This window comes from Aulostomus chinensis, chromosome 21 (genome assembly GCF_037954235.1).
Source record: "Aulostomus chinensis isolate RoL2024-O1b breed Wild chromosome 21, RoL_Achi_v1.0, whole genome shotgun sequence".
Lineage (NCBI taxonomy): Eukaryota > Metazoa > Chordata > Actinopteri > Syngnathiformes > Aulostomidae > Aulostomus > Aulostomus chinensis.
In genome coordinates, this window is record NC_141340.1 from 12,516,763 (window position 1) to 12,529,274 (window position 12,512).

The 12,512-nt window shown below is 39.4% G+C and overlaps 1 protein-coding gene across 3 annotated transcripts in view; it reads right to left on the reverse strand.

The window, feature by feature from the left end:
- The window catches only part of cntnap2a (contactin associated protein 2a), a 383,275-nt gene that overhangs the window by 152,519 nt on the left and 218,244 nt on the right, over positions 1 to 12,512 (reverse strand). For all 3 annotated transcript variants that reach the window (XM_086191985.1, XM_086191984.1, XM_086191987.1), the window contains 3 exons: positions 4,700 to 4,752; positions 4,099 to 4,249; positions 2,810 to 2,994 (listed from right to left, as the gene is read on the reverse strand). In XM_086191985.1, coding sequence (XP_086048111.1) covers positions 2,810 to 2,994; positions 4,099 to 4,249; positions 4,700 to 4,752 — 389 coding nt within the window. The remainder of the gene's footprint in view (positions 1 to 2,809; positions 2,995 to 4,098; positions 4,250 to 4,699; positions 4,753 to 12,512) is intronic.

The following is a 12,512-nucleotide window of genomic DNA, read 5'->3' on the forward strand; positions in this document are numbered from 1 at the left end:
AGTAGCTTGCCCGCAGTAGCTTGCCCGCAGTAGCGTTATCCATATAGTATCACGATACAGCGTTTTTGTAATAACAAAAATCAAATAATCCACGATACACCATGATATACTGTTTGGGTGACTATAGAAGAAATACCCCTGAAACAGCAAGAATGATGTATTGATATATTGCAGTGTTCAACAAAGCATAGAGCTCGGAGTGTCTGAAATACACATCAGCGATAAACAAAATGGAGAGACAAAGACCAACAGGTGAAACAGTTTATACCCACAGCTGTTGTAAAGAAAATACCTATATTTAGTGCCAGTTTATTGATATTGTACCACAATATATTGCAGAATCTATATTTTGCAAACCTTATTCCAATTCAAGAATCTAGAGCCACACTGAAAATCCTTAGAAGCAAATAGCTTTATACATCCAGTGTTGACCTGCTGCCTCATTAGGTCTACTTGTACAATCTGCTGTGATCCAATTCAACATTTCTGTCATAAATTCTGCCTCTTACATGATGAATAACACTGTTATGGGTCCACCACTGCCACTGTGACCTCAATAACATATAAATGACATAAACTGGAACATTTTGTACTTAATGAAGAATTCACGGTGATCTGGGCATGTCGAACCTATATGTGTATCACGTGCCGGCTGCAGCCGTGGGTAGGACCATTAAATGAAGGAGACGAGGATTGTGCGGAACAGATGCGATGAGGAGAAGCTGAGGGAAGGAGATAGAGGATGATAAACGAACATCTGGTGGCAGAAAGTCTTGAAGGACACAGAAGCGACATGAATGTGAACTGCATTTTGTCATTTTCTACTGTTGTACACATGTTTAGCGTTCCCTTTAACTCGGAAGGAAGCCACAATAATAGAGAGACAGGTGTGCAATTACCAGTTGGGGTGTGTGCATGTGCGCGTGTGCCCGCACATTACTGATGTTGTGAGGACATTGTGGAGACCCGCCTTCATTATGAGGATAAAATGTAAATCATTACATTTTTAGCGTGAAGACTTGAATTAGGATTAGGAAAAGGTTAGGGTGAGGTTAAAGTTAGGCTTAAGCAAGTATTTTTTATGGGCTAGGGTTAATCTCCAGGAAATGAATGTATATCAGTGTAAGGTCCTATAAAGTGAAAGAAACACGTGTGTGTGTGTGTGTGTGTGTTTATGTGTGTCTATCAATGCTCCTGTACTCTTCATAATTACAGACAAGAATGAGCACAATGCACCCAGATATTCAGTTGACAGGATTGAATGGGAGCATGCACCCACACGCGTGTGCGACACACACACACACACACACACACACACACACACACACACACACACACACACACACACACACACACACGCAATGGAGTGTGTGGGAAAGATGAGGTACAGTTTACTGTGAGTAAAAGCTGATCATAATTTCAGTCATTTGTGGAGAGAGTGCCAGGATTCAGTCAGACTTCAACTCAGACAGACAGACAGACAGACAGACAGACAGACACACACACACACACACACACACACACACACACACTGACCAAACTGTCTGGTTGACCCCGTTGTATCGATTTCACTGAAGAAACCCTAATTCAACCGTTTCACTTTAATTGGTGTGTGGCTTGTCCTGCCCTATTTCTCAGTATCCTACTTAACACTGCAATAGATCAGCAATACCTGCTAAAGGTCACGTACAAACCTATCAATACCCTCAGACATTGGCATGAAACTGTGTACAGATTCACACGCACCAACTGCAAGTACACACTCACATTGCGCACACACACTCACATTGCGCACACACACACACACACACACACACACACACACACTTCATAGCATTATGTATTTCAAAAATCAATTTCCTGTTTTAAGTATTATTAGTTGAACTCTTTGCACTGTATTCCATTACAACCCAACATTAATTATATGAGCTTTATGGATTAGCATTATAGCACAGAGTAAAACCAATATCTCATTTCCTGTGTGGTATCAATGAACTGTACAGCCGTGTGACCACGGGTGATGAGTCATTGCTTGAAAAATTAGATTATAGCTTAGGGACGGTTAAATTGTAAGTACCATGTGAGGAAATACAGATAAGAAACTGTCATCAGTGAGAAAAAACATGTTTTAAATTTCATCCCTTTTTTTCTTATTCATGATGGATTTAAGGCAGATAATAGTAAAATGAAACCAGCATTATTTTACATGCATTGTCAATTCTTTCTTCCAAACTAGGGATGAACTAAGTTTTGAGTCAAATATCACAAATTCTTCTTTCCCTCTCGGCCAGCTAGAGGAGGCATGTTTTCTGATTCCTCATTTTGAATTCTGAACACATGAGAGTTTATATATGCTGAACTGGGAAAACTAGATGATTAATTCAAGTTGGTTTGGTGCCATTTAATGAACTCTCTGTCTCAAATTATGATATTCTTGCTGGTTACAAATTAGATTTTTAATCACATTAACAGGTGTTTTTTCCAAAAATAAAAAGATATTCATTCATATGAATATGTACAGCAAATCACAAAACATGTTTGACTTGTGTTTTGGAATGTCAACAGAATTGCTTAGCTACTGAATTAAAAGGGGGTGTGAGCTGGTGAAATAGCAAACACAATTCCATACCAGTAGTGGCTGTAGCTCCCGAGTTGCTGAGCAACAACTCAACCTCAGCTTTTGGAGTTCATTAGTAACTTGTTATCCACACCAAAAGATCAGCTATTCTTCTGTCTTCGTTTACATCCACAAATAAAGTTTGTGGATGAATATGTGCATGTATATTTGTACATCTTCATGGCGTCTAACCTCATAATCCAAATCGAGGTGGTCGAACTCCCCGTTTGTCCTGAAGTGCTGCGTGTGTCTGTCCAGGGTGAAGTTAACGTTACGGCGGTAGCGTTCGATCACCACCGAGTGCCAATGATTATCATCCAAGAGGCTGCCAGTGGTCACAGAGGTGTGACCCAGGATAGAGCCATACTGGTTACTGCCTGTAATTTAAGTGGAATAATAATATTAGGGGGGGAAAATGAAGTAGCATAGCACTGCAAAATTAAATATTGGATTTTAATCAAGACAAAATGTACATGTGATCTCTGTGTGGCAAAATGTGTATAGGCTGTTCCTTCTTCGCGGGTTGTAAATTAACGTTACATACTTATGTTGTATTTATTCCAAGCAATGAAATTTTACTTCAGATATTGCATCATTTTGCATCATGTAGAAAAAGTCCATTGTTTTCTTCACACTTTTTCCAGATCTGGTTATTGTAGCTCTTTGCTCCCTGAAAAGCACATCAGTAATTTCTGTAAAAACTTCATTTATCTGTAAACGATGTACAATTAAGTATTCGTTATGTTTTAAAGCATTAAAGTTGAGGTGAAGTGAACAATCCACTCAGGTCCATAGTTATATTGTTAAATTATTCAATGAAATATACCAAAAAATTGCAAAAAAAAACAAAACAAAAAATCTTTTATCTTCCACCCAAAATACATTAGCCAGTTAGCAAGCGAGCAAGGAAAATACTTATGTCAGTGTGTGTTGGCTGTTGTCCACCTCAAACATCCCCCCCCCCCCAAATACCTGGGTTACAGGCCCTCTACAGGCTGTAAAAGGTCTAAACATAATCGGGAGCTGCCTCAGATCCCATTTTCCTCAACATGAATCAATCTGAGGCAGCTCCCGATTATGTTTAGACCTTTTACAGCGGACCACGTCAGCAAGTACAAGGAGTACAAGACAGGCTTCATCTAACTGGATCCTGCTATCTCCTCAGTATATCAGGGCCGTACCTAATGTTATGTTATGACACATAAAACTGTTCCCAGCCTTACTATCTGACTTTCTGTCCTGTTCTACACTTAAATATGTATCGACACAACAGTTAAAATCTCTTGAAATGTAGTTTAAGCTGGACTTTTAAACTTTTTGTTAGCGAAGCATCTATTTGACAGCAGTTGAAATTGATGCTGTGTCTCTCAGTGCTTTATCTTTGCTCCAGTTCCTGTATATTGATCTGCCTATAATAAACTACAATTTTTCTTCCAGTTTTGCTTTGTCTTAATAAATATCCAGCAGCACATGTTGCCCACCCAAGTTTATCTGCAGCAGCAACTTGGCCTTTCGAAGCTCCAGGGTGATGTAGTCTCCCTGCTGTCCCTCCCCATGGAGGATGACACCTTCACTCTCTGATGTCTTGAACCGCAGTGCGATCACATCCTTAATGATCTTCATTTTCTTCATCTGCACGCAGATGAAGAAACAACATGAATCCACATTTGACTGGACATCTGAATAATCAGGTTTGGTCGTTAGTTTCTCCAAGCAACCATTCAAGCATCTAAAAATATATCAAACATGTTGATTTTAAAGCTAATAAGCACAGTTTTTCCACTACTTTTTTTCAACAAACAAGATTCTGCATGTTGGCCCCCTGCCGTTTGCTAAAATAAGTGACCAGAGCCAGGCAGCTTCTAATAACACCACACATTAATACGCAGCATCGTCGCAGTTTTTTTTTTTCAAAAGGTGAAAGATTTATTTTCATTTTTCCATGTCAAACTGATTGTGGTCAGGTAGCTTCACACCTACATGAGCTCCAACAGTGAATTCAAACAGTGTGACTGCTTCAATGAAAGCTTAATTAAGTTTAATTGCTTAGACATAGAGACATCAAGGCAGTAAACGCAGTACCTTAAAACGATACGAGATGACACCCTGTCCATCAAAGTTGATCACATCCGCCCCTAAATCAGACAACAACAGACAGATAGAAGCGATAGCCATAGAGAGAAAGAAAGAGAGGATGACAGCGACAGAGAGAGAAGAAAGTGATTAGTGGCAAATTCAAGCAAGAGGAAAAATGTGGAAAACCTAAAAAATACACTTTAACCACAGATCACACTGAGCGGTCCACTATCCAACCAAGATAGAAGTTTTATTGTGAAATCACAACTAAAAATGTATACAATGTCCTATAATAAATATGTACTTGCAGGTTCGACCACCTCACCCATCACACCAACATTACAGTTATCAAGCTCCTCTAATATTAGAAGAGAACCCTTAAGAAACTGCCGGGTAGGTGCTTTAACAGTGGCGGAAAGCCACGCCCCTTAGATCTCGTCAAGGACACACCTTTCCAGAAACAATGCTAACAGTGTTAACAGGTACATAACCTCAGCACGTCACCCTAAATATTTTGGAATCGGTTCTATTTTAAACTGTGTCACCAAGAAAGCCTTTCAGATTGTCCTCAGTCAAGAAAACACCAGCATGGAGAAACAGCAGTGAGAGTAAAAAAAAACAATTCAGATTTTTTTTTTTCGCAAGGAATATTCTTTAATGTCAAGAGAGGACAAGTGCAAGCTCTCATAATAAAATTAATACCAGTCAGATGCATTCAGCTGGTCACTGTCACGGTATTTATGTATTCTAGCTCACAATCATGCTTTATTGGAACGCTTGAATGAAACAGGTTGTCAGTAAATCTTTGCTTCTCTTATAAGTGAAAATGTCTCCCATGAGAAAGACCCGAAGCAACTCAAAGGCCTGGTATGTGACCACAAGTGGACAATTTCTGGGTGTGTTCACACGGCCTTAAAAATCTATCACCTCTCTTGACTGAAGTGGATGTGATCAGATCCCATGTATGAAAATAAACACCTGCATTACTTCTGCTTGCAGTGTCTGTTCACCTTTAACAGTTTGTATTTAACACAAGCGGCACACATGAGTATGTCACTTCAAATCTGCAGAGATGTAACAGGTGAATTTGTTGCTGTGGAGTGTATCGATCAATACGCTCCACTCAGTCTAACGTGGACGTTTTTAATGCTAAAGGAATTAGCATCTTGATTTAGATGTCTTTTGTTTGAGTAGAAAAGGCAAGAGATAGAGAGCGATCAAGTGATGGGAGAGAGAGAGACATTCGTTTTTTTTTTAACAAGAGAGCGAGGGGCACAGCCGGCGATACGGACGAAGAAGCAGAAGAGAGAGAAATCACAGCGATGCTTGATCCTAACAAACCAACCCACCGGTGATGTTTGGTGCTGCAATGATAATAATCTGGAGCTCTGGGCTTTTCACATGATCAGAATATGCAGCTGTTCACATGCCAGGATGAATTCGGGACACATATGTGTACCCATGTCTGGAAGAACGTGTCCACATGTGGCCCAACCACTTTCAAATGCGGTTTCAGTGACGGGATCTCAGGAGGTGTGTGCACACCTGGTATTTAGGCTGACCACTTGAGATAAGAACGCTCAGGGCAGATCTTGATACCAGATGTGCACAGGTGTAGAATTCTGTGGAAGAAACATCTGTTATATACTTGACTCAAACATGGTGTCTGAAAAACTAAAAACCCAAATGGTACGACCATGCAGGTCATTTCTATTTTTTTGTTTCATTCGATGTTTGAGGGGAATTAAAACTCAACTACACCTCCACTGGAACAAACTGTTGAACAGTTCAAACCGCTAAGGCAACTCTCTCTAAAGAACCATGAAAATGTCCTTTACAAGCAGCAGTTTATTTACTGCATGTACATGTATGTATTTGTACATGTGCGTGTTCGTACGTTATATGTAAGAATGATGTCTTGCATCTAAGACGAGGGAGAATGAGAGGACAAAGGAAAGATGCGCCAGCATGGGTGTGATATTCAGGAGATCTTAAGATGAGAACTGAAGTGCAGCTCTTGGGGCACTCTTCAATCCTACCATCACCACCCCAGCTGCTCAGGAGGTTAGTGGAGAATACGTGTGCATGTGTGTCATGTGATTAGTCGGGCAAGGTAGAGGAGATTGTGCAGGATAAGATAGGATGACTGGGCTTGAGATTGGATCATTTTATACATAAAAAAATCCTCATGCACTCATTCTGTCCTTCAATCTCTTCCTTTCTCTCTCTCTCTCTCTCTCACACACACACACGCCTGCTCTTTCATGATAAACACCTGAGGAGCAGGATTGGAAGAAATTACATCTGTTACCTTTGTTCTGACTTCAGTGCCTCTAAAATGATCCCATGCTGCCTCTCACTTGGTAGAAATACGTGTCTTTCCAACTTTACATTTGTTCTTCCGCTCCATTTCCCCTTTCTACTCTCACTGCTACTCTTCCTATTTCTTTCCCGGTTAAGTTTTCCCTCCATCCCTCTCTCCCTGCCGCTCTCATCATCTTCCTTGTGTCATGTTTACGGTGCAGTGGTGGTGGTTGACAGTTTTCCAATCTTTTCGTGAGATATTGCAGCTCTAGGTGTGTTGCCCAGGAAAAGGGTTGCCACCTCAGCTGTGTGTGTGATGTCAAGGAAGGAGAATTTATGGAGGATTGAGAGCTTTTCTACCACCCACACACCCCCGGGTGATGAAGGGAATGAGCAAGACTTGACCCGCTGTCAAGGAGTGTGAGGTGTGAGGAGCAGCATGGGATGACTTCTTGGTCTGGTTCCAGAGCTCACAGCTGGCCTGGACACAGACCAACATGCGGAACACGCACAAGATGGCCAAGTTTTTCAGACCTTGATGCAGAAGATAACGCCATGTTGGATCCCAGATGGAGGATTTTCCACCAGAGATGTGATGCAACAGAGGATGAATAAGATGGAGGGGGAGACGCTCAGTTCAACGACATTTTTGAGTACGCTTCTTTATTTTTCAGGATGTGTAAAATGGAGGATTAGAGACAATTATTGTAAAGATTTTATTGATACCGCTATCAATTCTGATTCTCGATGCTTCTCCACTCTACTCTCCATAGTTTGCCACAGCAAATGAAGACATGATATAAAAAGCTGTCAGAAACATTCATTCAAATTTCTTTTGACAAATTATAAGTGATAAGAATCGAAGGCTGAAGGGTCATGTGACTGTTTGTGACGTAATTCCTTTGTTTTTTTTTTAGTTCAACAGTGCTGTAGTGGCTTAGCTGTTTGACGAACGAGGGCAGAGGAATTTGAGAGAGACAGAGAGAGAGCGAGGGAGAAAAATGATCATTTGCCAGAGAATCATACAGAGATGGTGGCAGAGATGCTGTTACACGGCTCTGGACGACACCAGCTACGGAAAGGAAAACAGGAGAGTTTTCAGGTGTACCCCAGCTGCTGTGTCTGTTTACAAGATACTGTGCTTCATGAGGTGATAACGGCATGATACATGACAGAGTTTGAAACAGTAACAGCACGAAGAGGCAGCAACACTGAGGATCAAAAAGCCAAAAAAATACTGACGAGGTAGCACACTTCCTCACTCCTACAGTCTGTGCTGACACTCATAACATAACTGTATTTTCTCAGCTTAATTCATAATGGAGTTGTTCTTTCTCTCTGTTTCTGTTGTAAGACATCGAAATGAGAAACATTATGAAATAGCAACCAAACGCGGCTTGGTTTATTAAGGCCACGTCGACTCATTGGCTTAAGTTCGTGTTTAGAGACGCTAAAACTCAAAAACCACCAAACGCACGACCGTGCTGTGATCTCTGCTATGTTCAAAAGTCGAACAATCATTCAGAGGGAGTTGGAGGCTACAGAGGATTTTTGTGGAGTCCTTCACAACATCCTTTGAAGACAGTTACTGGCTATGTTGGATTGAATTAATCTTGTACCTCATACATACCAATAGTGGCACCATTTGTCAAGGGGCTGATGGGTACATTAATACTGGTCTATAGCATCCCCGTCCCTGATGACTATTGACTATTAAGAAACTATTGATGGTTGTTTACAGAATGCTGTTGCCAAAAACGTCTTTTAACTTGTGATTGAAATTGTTCTACAATTTTCAAAATGTTTCTTCATATAGGATGGCAAATACGTACAGGGTACTATCAATTCAGGAAAAACTGACCTATTTTACAGTTAGTTGAAATGAAAATGCATCTTTTACCACTCTCTGCTCTGTTTGTCTGCACAACTGGGAAAAAGAAGGCAGATAAATTAGTTGTGACTGACCAAAGAGTTTACAAACCATACATACAGAATTATATGTGAATTATAATAAAACTAGAGCTCTTTTATTATTATCATCATTATTCCTATTATGGATCCCTGCAGGTCATTTGTAAACTAACACCTACCAATGCCTCATCAAGGCTAATCAAAGGTGCAATTTATTGACAAGCGGTAGATGAATTATATCCATGGGAGCAAGTGCTGTTTAACTGAGAGCAAATTAAGTGGCTGCCAGTGTGACAGCAGGCCACTTACAGTATAATCTACTGTTATTTACTTGATTCTGATATTGTTGGATATTGTCAATGTGCATGTTTTACTGCTGATAAAACACAGTTAAGCTAATTTTAATGCTCTATCATTTGTTTGTTGTTCTTTGAAATTTAACATAATAAAATGAAGGTGATGTAGCGGTTCCAGAGGATTCTTCTCAGACGTTGTCTGTGTACCTTATTGTCAATACTAACTTTTACCAACCTTTATTTGAACTGGCGTATCATGTCACACGTCAGCTGAAACCTAATACCCTAGGGAACAAATCTGTGCAAACCATGTTAAATCATGATCTAAAAAGCAGGTACAATTAGCCCATTTATCAGATATTCACCAATTGAACTTTTTGCTAAAGTAAGCTAATTATGCTACTCAAAAACCAACCAACCAAGTTGAATAGTTAATCCAATTGCCATCAAAATCCCATAAAAATGGTTGTGTTGAATTGTCATAAGTATAGATTATCTAGATTTAGTTGCACTCTTGGTCAAAAATATGTTAATATTTCTGTACATGCCCACCGACTGATGAATTACCTAATACTTACCCGTAGCTGTGATTGAATTTGAGCCCTATGTAGAATTCAGTGGAAAAAAATGAAATGAAAAAAAATATGTCAGAACTATTTTTATTCATGGTGTACAACAAAAATGCTTAAAAGGTCTCAAAATGGCTGGTTATGGTCCTATAAATTGCTTATACATGTGTAGAATATACATTTTTAGCAATATTTGGATTAAATTTAAGTATGAGACAGATAAGCATTGATACTGTGGCCTTAATGTGTGTTCTAGCTAATATTTCCCATGCTCTATTCATCTGCAAGCACCTGTTTTAAAAGCATAAAAATCAAAATAGTGAGCAAGAATGAAAGCCAGCCATTTCTGTTTGTTCAAACTTCTTCTAGTCGATACCAGTAGACCTGACACTGATACTATTAGAGGTTTAAAAAAAAGTGCTACCTGAAGTCATGTATTTAGTTCCAAATGGTTCAACCGCTTTCAGTTTACTTTTGACATATTCCTTTCATAATCTAATCTGACAGGTAGCTAATTAAAAATAATGGAATTTTATGTGTGGGATATATTTCAAAAAGCCTGAGTCACTGGCATTTATCAAGTTCAGCTTTATTGTCAGGTATACAAAATACTTGTGTTATCTGTTTTCATTTTTGCTAATAAAGTCAGTTACTTAGAGTGTTTCCCTTCTTCAAGGAAAAAACTGTTGAGAAGTCAGAGCGGGGTTGCATCTGTATTGAAAATTTAATTTGTTCTCTTTCTTTCTGTCTTTACTCTTATTTCTCTCACATCCACTGGCTTGACTATTTCCTGACTCATCTATGAACTAATTGATTTTCTGTTGATCCTTTGTTAATCAAAATGGAAATGAGCATGTAAATTCACAGCACGGTGGATCATGACTCCTTTATCGCCTCTAGCTTTGACACGCACATGCGCACGTGCACGCACACAAACGCACACACACGCAAACACACACACCCTCAGCTTTTCCTTGCAGAACCTATGATGAGTCATAACATGCCATTGAATTTAATTAACATACATTTTCACAGCCCAGAATTACCATCTACGACCAACAAATTGGGTGATTATACAGGGAGCATAATAACTATTTTTGTCCATCTCCTTCTCCTCCTACTACTTCTCCTCTTTGTTCATCTTTCATCATCTTGTTCCTGTCACTGCCAAACTCTGTCCGACTCTTCTCTTTCATATTGGGATTTAAAAATGAGAAAGCATTTAAGAGGAGTTGATTCTAAGAGGAAATTGGAGGAGGAGGGCTGGAGGGGGGGGGGGGTTATGGGGGAGTGAAGGATAGGCAGATGAACAGATAAATGTACAAGTTCTCATTTTCTGACTGAATGCTGAAGATAGTAGCGGTGACAGCGTAATCATGAGATAGCGCTGCAGCCTTCAAAACACAGCTGACAGATACAGCTGACTCCGAAAAATCATACAGCAAACTCTGTGTGTATGTGATGTGTGCGTGTGTGAAGACTCTCTTACTGGGTCATCACTGATACCTGAGTTGTAACCTGAGTTTTTGCACGTTTCATGTGACAGATGTTGCTGGACCCTTTTTAAAAAAAAAATACCTGTCGGAAATCACAGATGCCAGAAAAAGAATTGAATCTAGGTCTGGAAAGTCAAGGTGATGTAGGAGGGAGTGCCTTTAACCTGCATTCTTAACACAGAAAAATAGATGCAAAGCAGAGTAGGCTTTAGAATGTTGCTACTTTGCAAGTCTGGATAGAGTTGCTGGAATCTTTTGTCCAAATATGGTCAAATCCTGTTTAGGAAGAATAAATTGCTCAACTTCCAAACTTGACTCTGATGTCACAGTGGATAATTTTTTTTTCCTACCGTCTCAGATGAAAACACAATCTCTTGGAAGTGATTTACACTACAAACAGATATGGTCTTGCAATAGTAATGTTGTTTACCTCAAACACAATCTAGTAATTTATCTGTCTGGCTGGCTGGCTGAATAGATACCAGGGACAGGAATGCCTCTGAAAGATTCATATGCAAGACTAAACAGGAAGTCTGGTTAAAAAAAATAAAAAAAAGCTATCTCACTCATCATGATCAAATTTGTACGGCTGATATGCATTTTTCTGGATTTTAAATATAGTAACGGTCTGTAACTGGGCCCGGAGCAACTGATGATGAAGGTGTGCAGCTCTTTCTCTTTATCTGCTAGACTGCTACTGTTGCTGCTGAGTATTTTGGAGATGAGTTGATAACTTATCTTTCACAAGGTATGTGATGATAAATATTGATGGAAGTTCACATTTCTCCTACCAACATTTTTTTTCATCATTAATAAAATATTATAATACTCCTGTAGATGGCTGTTCCAGCCAGAAGATGATGAAATTTCAACAGGATCAAGTCAGCGGTGGAGCTTTTAGGGCAAATTAAATCCATATCCAATAAATTCTACATAAAATCTAAGACCAGATTTACCAAGCAGCGTAAATTTGTGTGAGGTTGCAATCCAAAAACAGCACAGATTGGAGTGCCACCTATGGATATGGCCATGTGAAGTGCAGGAAAAAACTTCTTTCATTTATTGAATATACTGTATATTAGCAGTAAATCATAGTTTCATCCGTTAATCATATTCTCTCCCCCCCCTTTTTTTTTGCAAAATAAAAATGTCATTCCAAATAATGCTAATGCAGTCCCAAACCTACCCATGAAACAAAGCCAAAAGTACCTCAGTTTTTTCATATCAAACTAAAATGATAAAA